The 23,014-nt window shown below is 39.1% G+C and overlaps 3 protein-coding genes across 5 annotated transcripts; all 3 read right to left on the reverse strand.

The window, feature by feature from the left end:
• Nucleotides 1-779: 779 nt before the first annotated feature.
• Nucleotides 780-7,869, reverse strand: clcc1 (chloride channel CLIC-like 1). The gene is made up of 11 exons (XM_034881929.1): nt 7,395-7,869; nt 7,150-7,257; nt 6,512-6,622; nt 6,141-6,362; nt 5,466-5,606; nt 5,276-5,375; nt 4,947-5,044; nt 3,960-4,106; nt 3,297-3,869; nt 1,635-1,798; nt 780-1,445 (listed from the first exon to the last, which is right to left on the reverse strand). The coding sequence occupies exons 1-10, from the start codon at nt 7,524-7,526 to the stop codon at nt 1,694-1,696; spliced, it is 1,737 nt and encodes a 578-aa protein (XP_034737820.1). The 5' UTR covers nt 7,527-7,869; the 3' UTR covers nt 780-1,445; nt 1,635-1,693.
• Nucleotides 7,870-8,329: 460 nt separating this feature from the next.
• Nucleotides 8,330-16,244, reverse strand: ftsj3 (FtsJ RNA 2'-O-methyltransferase 3). Of its 2 annotated transcripts, none has more exons than XM_034881888.1 (21): nt 16,049-16,244; nt 15,788-15,893; nt 15,196-15,242; nt 14,938-15,017; nt 14,595-14,694; nt 14,128-14,322; nt 13,909-14,024; nt 13,591-13,695; nt 13,236-13,336; nt 13,053-13,139; nt 12,804-12,950; nt 12,525-12,660; nt 12,097-12,290; nt 11,801-11,918; nt 11,567-11,648; nt 11,224-11,386; nt 10,997-11,094; nt 10,700-10,802; nt 9,942-10,125; nt 9,639-9,733; nt 8,330-9,026 (listed from the first exon to the last, which is right to left on the reverse strand). In XM_034881888.1, exons 1-21 carry the CDS (start codon nt 16,113-16,115, stop codon nt 8,756-8,758), a joined length of 2,595 nt encoding a protein of 864 aa, XP_034737779.1. In that variant the 5' UTR covers nt 16,116-16,244; the 3' UTR covers nt 8,330-8,755. The 2 variants fall into 2 exon arrangements, with proteins under 2 accessions (XP_034737779.1, XP_034737778.1); XM_034881887.1 differs by having other exon boundaries at nt 12,094-12,290.
• A 1,694-nt stretch (nt 16,245-17,938) lies between these two features.
• Nucleotides 17,939-21,946, reverse strand: plaat1 (phospholipase A and acyltransferase 1). Of its 2 annotated transcripts, XM_034881979.1 has the most exons (5): nt 21,674-21,941; nt 20,784-20,833; nt 20,167-20,305; nt 18,859-19,127; nt 17,939-18,101 (listed from the first exon to the last, which is right to left on the reverse strand). In XM_034881979.1, exons 2-5 carry the CDS (start codon nt 20,808-20,810, stop codon nt 18,000-18,002), a joined length of 537 nt encoding a protein of 178 aa, XP_034737870.1. In that variant the 5' UTR covers nt 20,811-20,833; nt 21,674-21,941; the 3' UTR covers nt 17,939-17,999. The 2 variants fall into 2 exon arrangements, with proteins under 2 accessions (XP_034737870.1, XP_034737871.1); XM_034881980.1 differs by lacking the exon at nt 20,784-20,833 and having other exon boundaries at nt 21,674-21,946.
• Between the last annotated feature and the right edge of the window lie 1,068 nt (nt 21,947-23,014).

Consider the following 23,014-nt stretch of genomic DNA (forward strand, 5'->3'; position numbering starts at 1 on the left):
ACCAGCGGCCCTTTGCTGCGTGTCATTCCCCCTCTCTCTACCCTTTAAAGACTCCCCCTATCAAATTAAAGGCATAAAATGCCCAAATAATTATTTTTATATAACAAAAAAGAAAAAAGAACAGGACAGACGCATTTGCAGACAGACAACCTGAAAATATAATGCCTCAGGCCATGGCTGTCACAATCCAATTGCTTCACACTGGATAAAGCAACAAATTCATTGTAACAACATTTTATTTCTATTTGATTATTACCCATTTATAAGATTTACTTACCTAAAAAGGTCACACACCTGTTATAACATTTGGCCACTAACATGGAACATGTACATATACAGTTTGCCATTTGGTGGTAGTAAAAATAAACTGCACAACATGGATAGAGGATTACCTAAGTTGATGTAGTGAGTGTTTTAGCAGCACATCCGGCAGACACACTAAGCAACATTGTCCTTCATTTGGACTCATGTTTTTGTCCACCTGTTGAACATAAGTCCAATATTTACTCTCTTTTGCCATATGGTTGGTTTTCCACATGTTTGAATTAAAATCTAATCAATTCTTCACTAACTCCTGAGATAAATATCTGACTACTTTACCCAGTCTGTCTGCCGGTTGCCTCAGTAAACTTTTGGGCCTGAAAGCCAAAACCATGAGCTGAAGGATTGACTGGTGGAGCTTTAAGTATTGCAGCCTAATTCAGTATTAACAATTACATTTCTTTCTTTGGGAACAGGTTTCTACGAGAGATTTTTTTTTTTTTAATATACAAATATATATGAATTCCACTGCGGCCACTCATGCCTTCAGTAATCCTTACATGTTTTACAGGCAGTTTGCCCCATCCAATAGAAAATGAGAGAGTGGAGCACTGCAGCCCACCAAAAAGACTTCAGCATCCCTATTCCAAGCCCTCTATATACAAATTGCTAATAAAATAAAACAAATGATTATTGTAAAATTACAGCATCAATAAATACATTTATTTTAACCCTTTTCAATTACAAAACCCAAATGCATATTCCATTTCCAAAATTTAAAACATTACTACTTCATTGTAATTTTGTTATCATTACAGTGAAACTAGGAGAAGAGTGTGACCATGATTCTTGACCCATGGGTAAGAAACACCAAAACAACTGATCAAGTAAACAATGATATTTCTAACAACATCTGTTCCCCTTTCCTGATACCCATTTTATTGTGGCTGCTGTGCGGTGGATCAAACATCTGGCTCCTTCTAACTGAGGAAATACAGCAGAGCCAAAATCATCATGAAACAATGAGCAGATTCACTAAAGTGTTGACTCTGCTCAGGGAAAGGCACATTCAGTGCACCGCGGGGCAGAAACATGAAGTTAGTTGGCAAAACTGGGCTGCTTTCTCCACTGGGTAACCTCTCAAATGTTGTTTGTGCAAATTTAAACACTGGGAGTCAGTTATTGGTGAACCACCCCAAAGTCGCGTTCAACGGAGAAGGGCAGATGCAGTTCTTCCCTTCTCTGGTCAAAATCTTTTTTGATCGGAGAAGGTTGAAAAGCAGCAGTTGTTGATCTCTAACAGCTTCTCTCCTCTTCTCCGGTTGAAAAACTGAGAAAAAAAGTCAAAAAAGATTTTGACTGGAGAAGGGCAGAAGTCTTCTTTGCATCACTTTGCATCTATGCTTTCAGCTTTGACCTATGGGGAAGGTGCCTACTCCACTGATGTTGCAGATGTCTCTTGAACAGGAACTCCGACAGTTTCAATGGACGGCGGTGAGACAGACGAGGTCCCGTCTTCTGCGGAGACCTGCAGGTCCTGTAGTGAAGGGGTTTACATCAGAAATATGTTGAAAAATGAGCTTACATGCTCAAATGAAAATGTATTGTAGCAGCAAATAGTAAATTCTTAAACCAAAGTATATTATATTTAGAGATTTCAAACAATACATTATTAGCCATTTAATTGCATTGCATTTTAGAAAGGTTTGGCATTTGAAGGGTTTTAGCAGCAAATAACCTATGAAAATTCATGAACTAAATGTACTCCTATGCAGTAAAATTCTACCTCTTTATGTGTTGCTAAGGAAGCTGTAGGGCTGTGATGAATAGTTCGAAGCTTCATTAGTAATGTAAACATAAATGTTTTGCCCAAGTTTTTTGCTCGTCTATTCTGTTCAAAGCCGGTATTTCTGCACAGTTGCAAATAAAGATTAGGCTACACTAATATTAGTATTACTATTTGGATAATTAGATTAAAGTGGTGGTAGGGTGACAAAGACAGACATTTAAAGCTTTATTCCAAAACCTCAATAAAAGTTTTGAATGTAAAAAAATTATAATAATAATGATTTGGTACATACCTAAAAAATTAAGAAATAGTACTAGTTTTTCACAAATGTCACATTTGTAACCCTGACTAAACTCATAATAGGGAGGAGGGGAAAAAAAGCTACATTTTTGGTTACAGAGAAAAGTGATTTGATTGCAAAAACTAGTAAACTAAAATTTGAATTAAAGATTTATTTCATGCGTTCCAGTTGCCATGACATCCTAGTTAAAATCCACTTCACATACAATTTGTGTTATTTTAGTTGAAACAAATGTAAGAGTTATGGCAGCACATAAATATGCATATTAAACTATAACATCCATCCACGGGTGCATAAACACATTTACAAGCACAAGGCAAGCTTTACAGCTATCAACAGAAAAAACTGAAAATGATGATCTATTCATTAAATACTTGTGTGAATACTCACCATCCCATTAGTGCAACGCTGAAGCATTAAAACATCACAAACAGTGTACCTTAAAGTTTATATCTAATTTAAGAAGCACTAGTGAATGTCTGAAGTCAGCTATTATTAAAGGTGCCCTGCCACACATATTTAGTTACTCTGTGGTAATGTCTGAAGTACTACCATAGACTAACATTTTTTGTGAAAACATTACCTTGGTTACCGTGTTTCAAGCCATTCTACCGTGGTATAGAAAGCCTGCAGGAAGACTCAGCTCCATTTGTACCAGTTCATATTAATATTCAACGAGCTGAGCTGCTTGCCCCTTATTGGCTAAACGTTAGCCAATGAGAGCCTGGCTACCAGTATCCTTTACCCAGAAAACTGGACGAGCTTATGAATAGTAATGAGCTCGGGCAACATGACATCAGACTGACCAGCTGTTGTTATTGGCCGGGTCTAGAGCTGACAGAGGAGGCAGCAGTTAATTTTCACAGTAAAAACTGTTTTGTGTGGCAGGGCTCCTTTCAGATAAATTGTATATAGTTTAGTTAATGTATTTTAAAAATAACTCACCTGAACATCAGTTTGTGAAGGCCACCTCCCTGCTGGCTGAGGTTTGGGTGCTGCACTGTCCCTGCTGCGTGTCTTATCTTGAGAAAGCTTTTCCTTCCCTGTCTGAGGTTTAGTCTTTGACGGAGATGAATCTGATTCAGTGGGTTTAGTTTTTGTTTGGGTTGAGTTAGCAGCAACGCTAGCGCTCTCTCCTTCTTCATCCTCTTGTGTCTCCTGCAGGGTTTCCGAATCTGACTCAGCGGAGGAATTCTGCTCCGCCTCGCGCCGCATGGCATCTGTCTCATCCTCACTGTAGGGCGGCTCGGCAGTGCGTAGTGTCTCCACAACCACTCTGGCTGGCTCTTCCCTGGGTCTGTTAGGCCGCCTCTGACGAACCTGGTCTATTTCTAATCTGTCCTCATTGACTCTGTGCCTTGGGGCATGTTGTGGTGCGTCCCCTCCTGCTAAGTGGTCACCGTCCTTGATTTCCTGGATGTGCTCCAGCGGTGGAGGAGGTGGATCCCTTCGAGGGCGGTGGAAAGGTGCAGCGATGCCATACCGGAAGGATGCCTGCACACTTCCATACATGCATACCTGCAGAAGAGTTAATTAAATATAGCAGTATAGAGAAACACTGTCTGCTATTATTTATTTGCCTAGTGTGCGAGTGTAAAGAGTCCTTACCACAATGGCGATCACGATAGTGAAGAGAACTGGGATCTGCAGGGTAATTGGAAGATCTTTGAGGAGGGCTACAAGGAATTCACTGATTCCCTGTCCAACATGCTTCAGCGGCTCAGTGATTAATGTTGTGATGGTAACTGCCATTGCCTAAACAGAGAGAGAAGTTATTAGAATGTTAACTTTGTGTGTATTATTTACCCACCCATAAAAGATATTTAAAACTGATTCCAATTTTTAAATACTCAACTTTAGGACGACTCTCAATGTTGAATCGGCCGGGTTTTGGTATTTTTTACGTAATGAGCATGGAACGATTTTTATTTTTTAATTTATTTATTTTTTCAGGGCAAAAGTGAAGATCCACTAAGATCCACTTTTTGTGCTCCAAGTGTTAAATTTTCTTCAGATCTAAAGTAAAGAACTGTTGCTGGTTGCTACTGTGTGCAGCACTACTATTGTCAAAAATTGTTAATTTATTTTATTCATGAAGAATGTTCAGAAGAATTCATGTTCTCAGAAGTTTGATAAGTTCTGCTAAGTGCAAGACCGGGTAAACCCCGCCCACTCTGCTGCCGATTTGATTACGCCCTGCAGTTTAGTGTGGAAACCTGAACATTTAATTATCCTGCTTCAATTAACAATTTTGCGAGAACCAATCACAAACTGGCTTATCTACCTGCCGTGCTACTGGCAGGTTTAACACCATGACGATAGAGAATCGACCAACCCGTTGATGCCGCTGTCGCCTCTATACCCGAATCGTTGGTCACTTTAGTGAACTAGTGAAGAAGTGAAATAATTAGAACAGAAATGTGTTACGTTTACATTACTTTGAGTCGTTTAATAAAACAACCAGAGAAGCAATCTGGAAGGAAATGAGACGCACCGTGTCTTCATTGTTCTTTTATCTGCTTTCATACAGGTTACATATCAGTTACTAAGGCACTCATCAACAACATATATATGCAATCATAGTGACCCACATACCTTGGTTGGCGGTACCAGCAGAATGGGGTTGACCAAGAGGGATTCAAAGTATTTCTTACAAGGGTCACCTTGAAGAGTCAAGGTGCTTCTGAACAACTCTGCAAGAACAAGACAAAAAACAGTAGCACTTTTGGCTGGGCATGTCAAACAAAGTCCCGCATTACCAGTTCAAACACGCCGAGTTGGGCCTGAGACGGACTATCTCCAGAAAAGTGCACAAGGCAACGTTTGACTGATGTGCATTTCAGCAGAAAGCTACACAAGATACCTATGTATGTGCGTACATAGATACATACATACATACATACATACAAATGTAATTAGCTCACCTTTTAAACTATCACTCCAGTCAATTTTCTTCACTCCAGTACATTTTTCGTAGGTGTCATCCATCTTCGCTAAGTTTCTTTGGTGCTCAGCAAAAGCAATCTGGAAAAAAACAGAAACCTTAAATAGTATTACAAACTTATTTAAACAAAAGCACTGAATGACATTTAAAGCACAGCAAGGGAATTTCACCTTGTACAGATAAAGCCAGTTCCAGATAATACTGACAAAGAAGCAGACAGCAAACAGTCTAGTGAACTGCATGAACCAGGACACCTTTGACCACAGCTGAGTGCATATGATGGCCTGTATGACCAGAACACCCAGCCCAATCTGGAACACAAACAGACAAAACAATTAGAATAAAATTTGAGAATTACAGTTTTTGAATACACTTTGACCTGTGCATTAGGCCAAGAAATGGTCTTAATGCAGGAGAACTGTGGCTTGTGTTTGTTCTTATCCCAAACTTGATTATGAAATCCAGGTTTCTAGTCGTTACATGATGTCTAAGAAATGAGTTTACTGGAGAAAGCCGACCCGGTTACTTGTGTGCGTACACCCTTGACAGTGAAGCGGCAACAGATTCTTTTTTGTGTACTGAATTTTGAATGATTTGAGCATTTGGGTATTATAAAATTCTGGTGGATTTTACAGGTTATCTTGTGTGTAAGAGACATTGAGGATTTACATAAACCAGGTACTTCAGTTGGCAACACGCTGTTCAGTCTCACTTAAGACACACCCAAAAAAATTCAGACTACACTCAGATTTTAAAGCTTTGACTATGAACATTAATAGTAGCACATGACTTTAGTATCATAAAGACCCACAAACAAAGATTTCAGATTAATAAATTAGGCTTACTTTTAATAGTGTGTCAAGTTCCACACCAAAGGTGTCTTCAAATCGCCACTTCCAGGCCTCGTAGTCATGCGGTCTGAGATCTACCAGTATCTGACTTAAGGCATTGTCCAGAGCCCCTGTTCTCCAGCTGTCTTCACCCTCCAGAAGTGTCTGAATCTCTGTCATGGCTTGTGAGGACAGCCTGATTTTGGCATCATAGAGGACGTCCGTGGAGTCACTGGGCTGGGGAAGAAAGGGACAGGTAGCATTGTCAAATGTCGGCCACATGATGACTACAAGAAAAGGTTCAGTAAAATGCATTTATGATTAGCAAAGATGATTCAAAGGCACATAACACAGCATAATATAACACTTGGGAATTGACCACATACCAAACCAACTCTTTGAATTTCCTTCCGGAGTCTGGTAAGGAATCGTTTGAACACTGGATTACACGAAGGCTGTTGAGCCATGGCCGTGATTCTCTTGTTTAGTTCTTCATTCTGATGAAAGCAAAGCAGAACAGTGTCTCCAACGTGTCGGGCAACCTTATGCTCATTCATTTTGAGGCATCTAAAGCCTGCCTGTTACGTCAAGCACCAGTTTTTTGTTTTTTCTATTGTTATCTGTGTTTTGAACATATCATATTTGCTCAAGCCCAAAGTCTCAGTCTCAGTTCCTATTCATTTTTCCATTGTTTAAACAAACAATCCCAACAGGGTGGTAAATGTCGAGAAAACATACATAAACAAATGAATCAATTAAAAGGTCTTAATTCTCAATAGTTAATTGATATAATTTTTATATTTTATATTTACATTTATTTTATAATTGTAAAATTTTGTACAATTTTTTTTATCTTGTGTTTCTGTTGCACTCAAGAACACTATTCAATCATCATCTGATGAATGTTTGAATCAGCCATTAATTAAAGATGTAAAGGACTGCTATTATGTGAGGAGAACATCGTCTGCCGTGGTATAGGACTATTGTACAGTAATTGGTTCCCTCAGAAGAACGAACCACAAACCTGTCTCTGTAGAGCCTCTACTTGTTTTCTACACGGCGTGGGCTCCACCTGGCCGTGGTCCTCAGTATACACTCTTCTCTTGGTTGGCACATTGTCATAGTTTGCCGGCTGCAAGCCATACACACACACACACACACACACGTATTAACTATCACAGCAGAGATATTTACAGGTTCAGAGCATTAGGGCAAATGCAACGTTAGCAAATGCCATTCGGCCAGCGTAGCCATTTAACATCACCCAACCTCTGCAGGCTTCCTCATCGTCTTGGTGCCTGCATCGTAGTTGAGCATGTCATAGGGGTCTATCCAGTCGTCGTCCACCTCCTGTTCTGTAGCAGCCAGAGCCAGGCTGCATACCAGGACAATGAGGAGCATCCTGGTGATGAAACGCTGCTACTTTCCAAACTAATCGTCCAGTGTCCAGCTAACTAGCTAGCTGACGTAATAACTTCCCAGACCTAAAAGCGAAAGCAAGTACAGGTGGCTAACATTAGCTCGTCAACAAAGTTGATTTAACAACTTAACTCAACAAGCTAACGTAACGGTAAATTCTTTCATCATCTCAGACCCACCGACAAAGATTTGTTTTTTAAGACAATTTGATACGCGAATAATACACTGGTTATTAAATACGTTCCACTCCAACAACACAAACAAAACTTGGCGTTACAAATTCGAGATACAACAGTCGCTTCTTCACCCTTTTGAGTTTTACGGCTGCCAGAGCCGCTTTACGATACAACCTGACCTGCGTACGTAGCAAAGGATCAAGGGAAAAGTAGTATTCAGAGGAAACGGTATTTCTATATTTTATTTTAGTCAACAATTAATTTTGTATCTATTTGGTTTTCTTTTGAAAGAATGCAATTATGTGATAACAAGTGTTCAGCAAAGGCTAAAGACAAAGATCCTTCAAGTGAAATTATTTCAAAAAATTTAAAAAGAAAAAAGCGGTATTACTCAAGATGACTCAGTCAGTGTTGGAAAAAGCATTTTTTACTTAAGTAAAAGTACTAATACCCGTGGCCTTATTCTACAAGATAATTATATGTTTGTATCATCGCTGTCCTATGAGGACCACATCTCTCAAACATCAAGAAAGAAATTTAAAGGAATAAAGGTTCTAAGAATTACTTTTTTTTTTTTTTTTTTTTAAATCACAAGAAACACTGAATTACAGATTCAACAAAACATTTATTGCAAAAATGTGTATGTAATATTTACATTAATAGCAACATTTCTGGAGAACACATTTATTTTTAACTTGACGTCTGCCATTTACAGTTTAGCTGTTCAGTGAAACCACTGTTTAAATTGTTCAAGACAAATTCTCTACATCTTCAGAAAGACGTGCAGAGAACACCAATATTTAAGCACCCACAGAACATATCTAAATGGGTTATCTGGAATTTTAGCAAAAGTTGCTAAAAAGACTGCATCCATTTGAATGGCCAAAACTAATTTTAGCCTCAGACATTGTCTGGACACAACAGCCCAAACTGTGGCATCTTAGCTCACAAAGCTCAATAAATGCTCACCTGCAACATAAGACCAGGCACTGTTTAATAGCAAGGAAGGCAAGACAGAGTACTATGTGTTCAAATTTATCTTCCTTTTTGCCCTCTACCACTCTTCATCCCCCCTCTGCCCCCCTTTGCATGTCCTCCTCTACCTTTACCACCTTTTCCTTTGCCCCCTTTAGCCTTCTGTTCTTTCCTCTGCATCCCCCGCATGTCTTTCTTCAAGCGTCCGTCCACCATTTTGAAGGCTCCCTTGACGCCGGCGGGCCTCCTCACCTTATTGCCACCTCCCTTTTTGGTTACAACGTATGTTACTTCTCTCTTCTCTTTTCCAAGGCCAGCTTTCTTGTAGATACTGACAGAAAGGGAAAAAGACAAGACAAAATGATTCAAATTGTATTACTGATACAATTATCCACAAGGAAGAATTTAGTTTAATCAGAGATTAAAGTGGGAAAAGAAAAATCTTTCGACTGAACTTTTTGTCAGGCCGAGTCATGAGCTGTTCACATCTACCTATACAGATAGCTCCTTTTTGAGATCGCGCTCTATGTTTTTAATGTACAACAAGATGCAAACATCAAAGTAAAGGGAGTGTTGCGGGGCCTTTCTAGGACTTGAGGAGGTTTGGGGCTTACCGGGATTGGTTTGCTCAGCTTTGTAATAGCCAGTGCATGTTTATTTCAGCTGCCCAGTTGGTAGAGGTTAGTTACATAAAAAACAAAAGGTTCTCAAAAATACTATTATGTCTGTAAACATTAAACATCCCAAAATTCACATTCATTCAACAGACCTTTTTGTAGTTGCCTTATAATAAAGAAAAACAATCACACACACTTTTTGGGTATTTCTAAAATCAAATTGAGGGAAATTCGTCGTAGCGACGGAGAACTTTAATCCCCGAGTTTAAAGGACTTATAATATTCTTTTGTGGTGTGGCTCCAACACTATAGGTGTGATGTCATACCCCTTCAACTGAGCCATCTTCTCCCTCTCAGAGATGTCCACTGTGTTGACAACTGCCTCTGCTTTTTTCTTAGCCTGCTCCATCTTCTTCAGCATCTGGAAACGTAAAGAGAAACTTACAAATCAAGATCTACAGAAATACTTTGCCTGAGGTTCCCTAAATTAAAAAGGTTTGGGGGCGGGGGTTTAAAAACAAAATTAGATCTATCAGCTGTAGTGATTTAAATAAAGATCCAGTTTTATGTCTGTTCATCTTTTAGCATTGTCGGCCTTTTTTTCATTTTGTATATTTCCTAGCTCTTACCCTCCTCTTCTTTCTGGCCTTGGCCTCTGCAACTCGTTTGATGGGTCGGGCATCAATCTCCTTCCATTTTTGTTTGAATTCCTCGACCATCTCCTTGGTGACCGGCACCGGCTTCTTCCGGTGTTTCCGTTCGTCATCCAGGAACCACTCCGGTACATCCCACTGCTCCTCAGAGCTAGCAAACCTGCGGGGGCATACGATCAGCTGGCTGTACAGGCATCTTTCAAACATGTACTCGTTTTAGAATAAGATGCTGTGTGTAAGGCTGATGTTAACACTGGTTTTAATCCATCTGGGCACCTGGTCACAGATTTTAGCATTAGGAGAAATCACATTATTTTCAAATAAGTCTGTTGTCATTTTATTCTTGTTATTGATCTCCCTACTATGTTCCCATGGCACTCAACCCTAAAGCCAATTTGTTCCTACTGAAGATAAAAATCTTTTAAAAAATGGTTCACAAATATCCAGTACACTTTTATTAGAACATTTTGGGGGATTGAGTCAAAAAAAAAAAAAAAGAAGAACAGCAGTGCCCATGCCCAACATAGGACAGACCACCTCACCCAGTGCGATTGTGTGGCTGATTCACGTGTTTGTAAAAATGATATCAGGTTTAGCCAATACAGGCACTACAATAGGAACGATACTTAGTTGAATTTGTAGACAATAAGAAAGTCTGATTGAAAAGTGGACAGACAATTGGGATCAAACTCACAAACACACACACAAACACACACACACACACACACACACACCTGTGGAAGGAGCCGTCCAACAGGTCCCTGGCTCTCTTCTTCGATGTGGCGATCTGACAGCCCAGGGCCAGGCCCTCTGCATCCAGGATCCTGGCTTTCTTACCTGAGGAGCACAGAACCCACACACATGCACAGTTACACAAAAACATGAAAATGTAGCACTTTTATTGGCTGAATGTACACGCACAGAACAGTTCATTCTCTTTTTGGTTATGTAATTGCTTTAGAGTTGATGACATTGTGTATGTTGACGTTCACCAGCTAAACCCCCGACATATGAATGCATCTCATACTCACTGATGCTTTCTACAGGAACCACTTGGAGGTCAACGTCATTCGCCTCTACCGACAATCCACCAGCACCTTTAGTGACCTGCTTCATCTTGATAATCTCCCTTGAACAAGGAGCAAATTATTAAATGATTTATTTGTGTCATTACCTATTGTCATTAGTACGAATCAAATTGAATCCATTGATTTAGAACAGAAAACAGCATAGACAGCCGCAAGAAATTAGGATTTACGTCTCATCATCGCTGCTGTCATCCAAGTCACTGTCACTCTCCTCTTCAGCTTGCTTTGAAGGTCCCGCCTTCTCCTTCTCTGCTGGAGCGGACTCCTCTTCCTCCTCCTCCTTCTCCTCCTCCTTCTCCTCCTCCTTCTCCTCTTCAGCTTTCCTCTTTTTGCCTTTTCCAAATGAAAATCCAAAAATGTCATTATTTTGCCAGCCTCATTTTTTTTAGAGCTCCTATGCTTTAATAAAAGATAATTTATATTATTATGCCACTATGTCGGTTTCTTTCTTTTTTGACTCCAGTGTGGATAATCTGTTTTGGATGTGTGAATAAATGAATGTGAAACTTGTACCTGTTCTTTTGTTCTGAAGCAGTTCGGTCTGTCGGAGCTCACTCTCTGCGTCTCCTTCCAGGTCGATCTCAGAGAAGATGCCCTACAGAGCAAAAAGGATGGCGGGGTCAAAGATCACAGGTCGCACAGAAATCAACTCATTTGCAGGGGACACATCATTATAAAGCACCAGATTGCGTAACTGTCAACATGAACATTGTGTCCATTACATTATGAGAGAACAAGTGGTCAAACCTTGCTGAACCACAGGTTGGTCTCTCGTTCCTTCTTTTCATCTTTTCCTTCCAGTTCTACCAGCAAACCACTATCCTGCCCTTCTTCCTCCTCGTCCTCTTCTTCAGTGAACTTTACTCTAGAAAACGAACACACAGTAAATAAACAAATCTAAGTAAGAATGCAATGAATACTGGAGGGTATGACTTGTCTTCTTTCTGCAAAAGTAGGATGTTGTTTCCAAAACATGGCAGGAACAGAATTTCTAATACTGGACTGACTGACTTTTTATTATGAAGTATTACTTCACTTACTTCTTCTTTGGTGCGTTCTTCTCCAGCTCTTTCTGTCTCTGCTCCACCTCTTCCAAGTCCTCATCATCTAAGTCAGAGGCCAGGGACATTTCATCGGCCTTGTCAACGTCTTCCTCGGATGACAGGTAAAGGTCTTCATCTTCTTCTATCAGGGTGTCTGCCGCCTGCATGTCCCCCTTGGATATATCAGTGAGCGCCTGAAGAGAGAGGTCAATACCAAAGGAGTATCAAATTAGCATTGGGGACACTTAATTATGAAGACTGAAATTTTATTTGTTTGACTTAGATCTCTAAGGCAAAAAGCCAAGAGCCAAAACTGCACCCACTGATGTTAACAACTTACAGAATTAAGTCTACATTTAAAGATTTTACCAACCAAGCCCAAAAAGGAGCTTTGCATCTGTGTGTGTGCGTCTGTGTTTTGGCTTCACCTTTTGCTTCTTGATGGTGCTAAGGGAAAACATGGATGAGTCATTGGAATCTGCAATGGAGACGCCAGGCAGGTCCATCTTCAGCTCCACCCTCTCCCTCAGCTTCCTCCGCTCCTTCAGCAGCTTCCTCTTCTTCCTGATGATGAATGAAAGTTATTCAAACTCTCTTCACTTAAGAAATGTTATGTACATGTATTTCCACTAAAACCACATCAAGTGGTTCAAATAAAATCCTGAGTAGAAAGAAATTAGTAATCCTGAACAATTTAAGTGTCATACCGTTTGAGCTCAGCCACCTCCTCCGCTTTCAGTTCTGCCAGTTTCTTTTCCATTTCTTCCTCCTCGTCTTCCTCTTCTCCCCCCGGCTTCTCTTTCTTCTTGTCTGGTTCATCCTCTGAACAATTCTTTTCTTCATCAGAACTCAAGCTAAAAACAAAGCAACGGGATGTTTTTCAATATCTGATGACACATTTTAGTTGTGAATAAGATTTCAGTGGCTTTTTTGTAAATGTGCTGGAAGGGCTTTACTTGATCTCCGGGTCAGGCTGTTTGGCATCGTCCTTCAGCTTTTTGGTCAGGAATTTTCTCAGCTTGGACCTCCAGGTCAGCAGCAGGCTGCATATGTGAGGATGGCAAAAAGAATGCTTGAGTCACTTATCTCTCCTATATTTAAAAAAAAAAAAAAAAAAAATTACTGAAAATTTGACTTACCGCAGCTCTTTGCGTCCCAACACTTTGATGTCACGACAACACTCCTTTATCTCATCACTGGTAGCCGGGTGAGACTGCAGGTCTATGTTGTCAAAGGTGATCTGAGGGAGGAAGATTCTTAGATTTTATTTTCTGTCTTCTTCTCTAACTGTCTCTCTTACACGGAGGTCAGTCACTTTACATTACATACATCGTACTACGTACTGTAACGTCTAATAATCCGGTCTAGAGTAATTCTTCATAATACTTATCTTTTCTCAACATCCTTCCCCTTACAGTTGCAATTTATATTTCAAATGATTTTTTATGAAACTGCAGACCTCCAGCATCGGTCTTACAAGTTAAGTTATCTCACCTCACTGGCTTTGTCCAGGAAGTCTATGGCATTGTCTGCTTTCAGAAACGCTGTCACTGTGAAACTGTGGTGGAGTGTCAGATCACCATCTGTGTATCCCTCCGCCTGGAACAAAAGTAAAGCTGCTTGGTCAATAAAACATGCATACATACATATTGGTGTCTATTGAGGGCCGTTTCCTCCAAAGTAATGAACACCATATCGACAACCTCAACATATGAATGCCGGTTTTGGTGTTCACATTGTGACAATTCACGTGAAAGTATCTGTTAAATGATGGATCACGTAGGAATCAATTATCCCATACAGTGTACATACCTTTGGCTTCTTGACAGGAATCAGATCCCTCACAGTTTTGGCCTGCACTTCCACCTCTTTGAACGCATGTTTGGGATCAAAGAACTTACTGTCGATTTTGTCTGGGGCAACAAAACCTGGTAAGAAAAAGAGAAATTTTGTTCAGATATAATCTGCAGAAGTGGCTAAGAAATACATTTTTTTTTTCATCACAGACTGTTATATGTAGCTGCCACTGACCCTGACAGATGACAAAGATCTCGGCGGACTCGTTCCTGGATGCCTGTGGTTTGGTGGCCTGCACTTTCTTGAATAACTGCTGGAAGATCCAGAGTAGTGGCTGGTAGTCTTTGGAGCGGAAGACCTTGGTGACGAAAGTACCTCCTTTTGTCAGAAAGTCACAGGCCAACTTCAGGGCCATGAGGGTCAGATGAGCTGGAGAAGAGGCAAGGGACAGCGTGAGATTTTGTGACATTAGGTCACGATCCATTATCACAGGTGCCTCTTATAAACTACTCAAGGATGTGATTTAGACACAAACACAAGAGGAAATAAAGGTAACATTTCACTTTCCTCTCAATCTGCATTCAAAAGACGTTTGTATAAATTACCGCTGTATTAAAATTGTATTGACACATTGCACTTATAAATAAGCTGGTTACTTACTGCTTTACTGAGCGGCAAACTTTTGCTTTGGACGCACCTACCTTGGGAGAAGGCATCATGTTGCCAGTTGGCTCCGACGTTCGGGGCTCCGTCATTTAACACAACGTCGACCTTCCAAGTCTGCAGTTCTTTTCGTAACGCCTAGGTATGGGACAGACAGCATCACATGTAACAAACCCATCCTCAGAACTATCCTACAGTTTGGGAATTTACAGAGCAGGTGTTTAATGCCATGGCCCAATCATCTGTGTCTCCAGCGACAAATCTTTTGCAGGGCTATTAAATTGGTTATCCTGTGTATATCAGTGTATTCAACACTGCAGTCAGGACACTGATGTCTGTTTTCCTTCAGTGACGTGCTGAACTCTGGAGTAGCTGCCTCACCGTTCTGCATTTGTCAGTGGTGATGTCTTCTTGCAGCAACACCACGTTGGGGATGGGCTTGATGGGCACCAGGTCAACACCTGACGAGAGGAAACGCTTTTTAGGCTTGTCTCTCCATATCTCACTAATCAAAATTAGACTACAATTAGTTTATTCCCAAACAACCAATGAGACCTATTTAAACAACTGACTTCAAAAGCCTTAGCAGAGGCACAACAACTTGTTATCAGATATTAATACTGATGACATAAAACTCACCAATGACGAGACTGGATACAGGCATAAACTTGGACGCAACCTGCAACCTGGAAAGCGATTCTGAATCATGAGTGTATTCATCGTGCTGCCTATATTCCACAACATACATTTCTCATCTCTAGATTTTAGACATTCAAATACATAGTCCCATTTGTGACCTTGATACTCTGGATATTACTCAATTTAAACTAAAAATGTTGGTTTTGGAGGCAAACATTTTAATCATTTCCAGGCGGAAAGAGGATTATGTAGGAGTACCGAGATAACAAATGGGGCTGACAAAAAGGGAACTTGTGCATAAACACAGAGTTCCTGCTTCTATCATGGTGTTCAGTATCCTTATTGGAGGGCTGTGGTGATCTTTACCACCCAAAGAATAAATGTGTAATAACACACTACCAACTCTAAATGAATAACTTTACTGAAGTAGTCATGTACTGGAAGCAATAGATTCTAGACAGATTTTCGGTTAGTCCACAAGTTTCACAGGATGAAATAAACCAACGTTTACTTTGTATGCCTCTATGTCTCTATTATTTTGGGCTTTAAACAGACATATTAGCATCGGATCGGGTGTTGACAGGCAGCTCACCATCCACCAGGAGCAGCACAAAGGTCAATCAGAGCTCTGGCTTTCTGTAGAAACTGGAATTTACGGTTGAGCTGGATGAGTTTGAAGGAAGAACGAGAGCGATAACCTGAAAAAGACAAAACACGATGTTATCAGAAAGGTGCGACTCCAAAATCTTGATACAGCACACCTTTAATTAGTGTTAGCGCGTTAGCTAGCAATTCAGCTAATGCTGATGTTAAACGTTACATCAAAGTCTAACGATACAGTCTCATGTTATACCTGTTTCTTTAGCCAGATGGTAGAATTTATCTTTTCTGGTTTTTCCGACTTTGAGTTTCTTCCCCATATTTCTCGCTGTTGTTTTTACAGTTTACTCTAACACAAAAATATCACCAAGCACTCAAATGCCCATGAAAACAACACGTGTGATTTTCTCGGCGCAGGCGTTTAACGTCACACTGCACGTATTTCTTCTTCTTCTGATTTTTTTTGCCCCCCGTTGCTGACGGTAAATTTCCGCCACCTGCTGTTTGTATCGCAGAATACACTCCGTGGCGCATTTCACACTGTAGCCCATCTCGAAATGTATTTAGATACTATCCAGTAGTAAGGAGTCACTTGATACGTCTCATTAAGTGTGGTTACTACAGTTTGAAGATATTAGGTTCTTCAGTCATTTAAATGGATTTGGGGAAGCTTTTCACTTTAATCCCTCAACTTTTTAAAGGTAAATTTGGTGCTTTTAGATAGATAGATTAGATTAGATTAGATTAGATTAGATTAGATAAAATAGAGACAGGTACAGGTACAAGGCAACAAAATACAGTTTAGGTCTAACCAAAAGTGCAATTGCGGTAAGTGCTGGATATACAATGGTTCCATAAGTGCAGGACATGGTTAAGTACTGAAAAAATATAGAAATGAATACTATTGTAAACAGAATATTTACGGTTAGATTTGTCCACTGAAAATGATATATAGATAATGAGTATTGTGAAAAAGAATTACAGCTGGATATGTACTGAATATAATGTACAGGTGGATATTACTATAAATAGAATTTTTACAGACATGTACAATGAACATAATACACATATGGTTGTTACTATGACAGAGTTTACAGGTGAATATGTACTATGAATATATATACAGATGGCTATTACTATAATCAGAATTATTACAGATGGATATATATAATAAGTTAGGCTAAAATGAGCAGTATAACAATGATTTAAGGTAGTACAAATAAAGTTTGGGCAGAAGCTATCCGAATTAAAGTGCAGTGGAAAGTAATTGCATATCACAGTTAAAGTACGATATTGCAGATGTATATGTAAACAATTGGTACTGTAAATAAACAGTTAGCAGTGCAGGTGAACATTATTGCATTGCAGATAACAAAATGGAGATAGATAGATAGATAGATAGATAGATAGATATTGATCCCAATAAAATGGGGGATTACAGTGTTACAGCAGCAAAAACAGCCACACAACACAGAATATAAATGTAAATGAAATACTAGGATACAATATACATCATGCAATGTGTATGAACAGTCAATACTTAAGCTGAACAGTATCTGTGGATGGCTACCTTAGTAGCTAGGTAGTACCTTACCTGACAGCCTATTATCAGTGTTGCTGTATATTTTCTGATACATATTTGAATACGTTTTTGTGTTTTTTAATTGCGGGTCCCCCTGCAGTAATTCTATGACCCCCCTGAATAGAGATTACCATCTTCAACCACCCAACAGTAAATAGTAGGCCTACTCTGCTGGCAGTGTCACATAATGAAGTATGTTGGGCTGGTGAGATTATTACCAACACCTGACACAAGTTTAACAATGTATAATTATTTATTAAGTGAATGGAAGCAACAAAATGACATTCACAAAATTCAGCCGGAAGCTTTCCCTCCAGAGTCCACGTTATGGACAGCGTACATGCCATGTTGTTTTAAATGAATCCAGCCCCTTATAAGGGTACGTTGAAGCAACCACTAATGCATCAACAATTTCACACTCTGACCAAGCTTGAGAATTATTCATATTTGACAGACAAACACAGATGAGACTATATAGTGTAAACTATATAAGGCCAGAGGTCTGAACAAGTAACACAGTCATTTGCATTTTTGTTAATTCTTTATTTTTTTTTATTTTTTATCATTTTTATACACAGCCGCATGGATGATGGGAGACACCCTTCAGTGAAGAACACAGCTGTCAGAAAGGCCTGTTTCTGGAACGTGTGTTGATCAGTCCGAGGACAGAGAAGGCACTGGCTGCTGCCGTCACCAAACTGATAGCCCCAATGGCCCGTGTAGCCTGAAGAGACAAGGAGGACAAGAGGAGGAGGACTGAGGATTATCGGGATCTTAAACATATTAAGGAACAAGGACTGTGCATTGGGTAAAGATGTTTGTAACACACTGAATATAAAAATTAACAGCAAATATTTTTTTGACAAGTTCACATAGATGTTTTGATCATTATTAAACCTAAAAACTGGACACAAAACCCATGGAAACTAAGTTAGTTCAACCTTATGCACAGCTCCTATGCTCTGTAAAGATAGAAGGTACAACATGGTTAGCCCCTTTTCAAAGCTATAGGGGTGAGTGACAATCAAAACATAGATTTGGGTGGAGTGTCCTTTTAATATTCACCCAGACAATGGCCATAACTTTAACAACTGAAACATGTGCCTAAACCAAGCCATCATGTGAGTTTATCTTATTATGCCAGACCTATGACCTAAAATGGATAGAACCCTCTAGAAAAAGAAAAAGTGTCCATTAATTAAACTGACAACCACACAAACTGAAGTGTACACAGAAACAGTCTGGAGTACAGAAAGTAACACAGGCCATTGTAAAGTAAATGTTGGATTTATTTTTATGGTAAGGTTTATTTTTTTTGTCTTTTAAATGTGTAACTGTCCTGTCCTGTTTCAAAAGATGTACTTCACAAGTAAAACTATGGCAGTGGTGACATGTCATCATTCACTGTGATATGTGGAGTGAAAAGTGAGTATTTTGCCCTGATGGCACATGAGGCAGAAACAAAATAAACAGTGAGAGACCTGCTCGGACACCCCCTCCCCGTAGCGCAGAAGAGTAACAAAGTGCTCGCAGTTGCTCCCCAGCAGGTCGTAAGACACCTCCTGGCCAATGAGGACTTGAGCTCGCTGAATGATTTCCGAGATGGGCAGGGGTGTGTGGTTGTGGTCGTACTTGTTGTTTACACAGTACGAGTCGCTTCCCACCACCTCCTTCAGCAGCTGCATGCGCACCACTGCCTTCCGGCTGAAGACGGATTTCACACTGGACATGGCGGCTGCCTGGCTCTCATCTGGAGAGGAAGAGGAGAGGCTTCTAGTACGATAACAAGATTTTCTTCTACAGAGTTTACAACTTACCATAAGTGAATATTTTTGGATGTTGGACCTAAAATCGTCAGAAACAAAATATAGAAAGACAGTTGATGTGGGGATGCACAACAAACAGATCCCAAAGTAATTTGGATGCCGGCCACATAAACTAAATGTATTGTATTAATGTATTGTATCAAAAGTGGACCAGTAAACCAACCACAAGTCCTACACAAAGTTCAGTTTTTAAAAACCTCAATGTACCATAACACATAGAGAGAGTTAGTGGACTGATGTTAAATTTCTGACTGTAAAACTCTCACATTACAAGTAAGGATACTTTCAAACTTCAACTTTGATACTTGCATATTTAGTCATGTTTTTTATCATATATCACAATTTTACAACATATTTCATGTTGTAAAATATTAGTGCTAAGGGACATTAAACCAAACCAAAGTGGTCAAAGAAGTATTTATATCCTCTACATAAGAAAAAATCACAATGCGACAATGTAAAAATACTTCCTTTACAAGTCAAAGTCCTTCCTGAAGGAATAATTTTAGCATGTTGCCTTTATTTAATGTGGACAGTAGAGATACAGGCGGTAAACGCAGGGAAAGAGAAGGGTGAAAAAAAAGGTTCCCGGCCAGAGCTTGAATAAATGTAAATTACTTTTTACCACTCCTGATCCATAACCGTGTTTAAAGGGGTGTTTTTATGAGGTGGGTGTGTGGCTTTGCATTGCTTTACGCAGGCTGCAGGAGGGCCCTATTCTTGAAACCCACAGTATCAAAATGCTTCAAATCCATCTACATGTGACTGCTGGTGTCTAAATAATCATATTTAAGTTAAATATGACTTTTAGTGCCTTGATAGTGCAGTCAAATTTAACAGCTGGACAATAGTTTCCTAGTAATTGAGTTTCCTGTCCTCTTATCAAAGCTACGGTGTATGTGATACCACTTTTTTTTGTGAAACTCAGTTCAGCCGGTCACACTCGTGTCATTTCGTACTGACCAACGGGAGTTAAGTTGATGATGTAACCATCTCCCAGGTAGAGAGCCCAGTGCTGATAGGCTGGTCTGAAGATCTCAATGAGGTCACCAGGCTGGGGGTCAGCAGAGGGGTCAGGAAGGTCAGGGTCATTAGAGGCCATCTGCACGCAGAGTGAGAAAGGGACACACAGTATACAGATACAGTATATAGAAGTATAGATATATATATGTATATACATATATATGTGTGTGTATACTGTATATATGTAGTATAGAACTATTTGAAACATTGCTTTCATGAAAATGATGCAGAGCTTTAAGGGAGCTTTATGTGTCTATTATAAAACAATGAAATTCAAGTATAAAATAAGAATGTTTAGAATATATAAACATTTTGGATGTATCAAAAGTTACACTCTTTAAACATTTACATGATTTCATATTATGGTCACAAAACATCTGATGCAAAATGACAACCCTCTGAAAACTTAAATTAAAATCTTACATCAGACCTTTTTTTACACTAAACAGTTGCTGAATCATGTGTTAAAATGACTCATACATAGGTTTACAGGAGGTTTATTCATTCTCCATCATTGTGGCCATATTTTGCCATCATAAGAACAAACTTCAACTTACAGTGGAGTTTTGTTGTTGTTTATCCATCCCACATCATGCTTCCACAAATTCTAAAAAGAAAAGAAAACACATGTAGGAGAAACAAACAAAACTCACTAACAAATCACTAACGTGAATCTGAGAAATTATATATGTTTTGTTTTTTTATTCCATTAGTGTGTGTTAAGACAAGAGTCAAAAGGCAAAAATAACTAAATTCCCAGAGAAAGAGAATGCTAGATAGCATTGTACAATGTAAAGGGCACCCATACACACACAACACCCATACACACACAAACAATACACACATAGGCACTTGTGTCACCGGTGCTGTTACAATAGCATCAACACAATGAGGAAGCTGACAGAAAAATAGTTTTAGCCCAGGTTATTATCACCCATAAAAATGTGAATTTATATAACTTTCATGATCTCTAATAGTTATTTTTAACGAGTTGCCTATGATCACCTGAGATGAAAATAAATTAAAATGTCAAGGTGGTTAATTCCAGAGAAAGAGAAACGTTTAGATCGGATCAAAATTACACATGGATAGGATGAAATCTATATCTGCCCAGGAGAGCAATTAGTACATCCATCTCATCATTAATGTATGATGCTGGAGCCATGCTGAAAAAAGCCTCTTATTATTTTACCAAACCAAAACTCTGGCATTAAAACACACAGATTAACTCTGTGTGATTATTTTAATAATGCTCTAAAACATCCACTGCAACTATACAAATCATTCTGTAGACATAGGCTACAATAACACAAATTATAAAAAGTGCCATACATACCTTTAACATCCCTTGTTGTAATGTTATCGCATTATGATAGTCATTTTATGAAGTCATGTCAGAGGCTCAAACAGTCAACACAGAGCAGATGCATAGAGGATAAATACTTACTCAAACACCAGCAGCTTTTTCTTCCTCACCATTTTAAGTCTCCATCATAAATCCGCACATAACCATAAAGAAATCCAGCAAGAAATGAAAAACAGAAAGAGTTCCAAGTTTCTGAGAGGATTGTCAAATATCCCAAAGCCAAACCAGACGCTGGAGGTCCTGTTGGAGGTATTTCAGTGTCCACTGCTCTGACTGGTGACAGTTTGCCACAGTCGCTAAGGTCACATCCACACATGCACAGAGAGGCGTTTCTTCTCTGCCATTGTCCCATTCACAAGCAGCCTCACTGCTTTTATGAATAATAGTTATTGTGGGCTGGCGAAGGCAACACATATGTTGCTGATTTCATTTAAATGCTGTCTATTCTCTGCTCTTGGAGAGGTGACATTAAATGAATGAATGTTTTTTTCATGACGTTTGTACAGCTCTACGGATAGCTTGGTAAAAGTTTTTTTTTTTAAGATATGAAGCTTGAGGAAATTAAAACCCCGAGAGGATTTAAACAGAGAGTTTTTTTTAACATTTTCCAAGTGAAAAAAGTAAACAGATCAACAATTTTTCTTCTTTATTCTTTTTTTAAATTATGCATAATTCTTGTATGGATTTTTACAAAACTTACCGTAATTTCTGACACTATTGTTTAAGCTTTATATTCAGTACACTTGTCCTGTGTATGATACATTAAAGGCGTGCTGTGCTCATTAAGTATCAGCTGCAGTGAAGGAGATCACAGGGGTTGGATGGATTCTTGGCTCGTTGATTGGCTGACCGACAACCTTGTCGTCACATGTTCCCACCCTCACCCCCGCACCCCCCGGTCAGTTGAGTTGCATCAAGCTGAGGATAGTAAAGAAAGCAGGAAAGTAGATACTTTTAGTTTCAAAATAAAAATAAAAGAAACGGAACGGTCAAAATCAGTGGTGAATGTAAGAACCATCATGTGTAGCACACGTTCATTTACAAGTTTCAAAAAAAATATTTCTGATATATAAAAATTAACTGTAATATTTATGTAAACTACTATTGAATGATCAGTTCGGTCCATGTGTGTCTGTTTGTGTGTGTCTGTTTCTGCGTGTTGTTTGTCTCCCTATATGAGTTTTTATTCTAACTTATTTTCTTTATTTTTTTGGTCCTGGGACGCGTTTCTATGTCACATTGTATTGTTTGCAACTGTTTGTAAATGTTTGTTTTTTAATAAAACAAATTTGATCATACATTTAAAAAAATGTATGATCAGTTCAGTTGGCATTAGTATACAAACTAAACATTCGCTAAAAAAAAATACAAAACTTAATAATAATAATTATAATAATAATGATGATGATAATGATAATAATA

The sequence above is a fragment of the Etheostoma cragini genome, chromosome 9 (genome assembly GCF_013103735.1).
Source record: "Etheostoma cragini isolate CJK2018 chromosome 9, CSU_Ecrag_1.0, whole genome shotgun sequence".
Lineage (NCBI taxonomy): Eukaryota > Metazoa > Chordata > Actinopteri > Perciformes > Percidae > Etheostoma > Etheostoma cragini.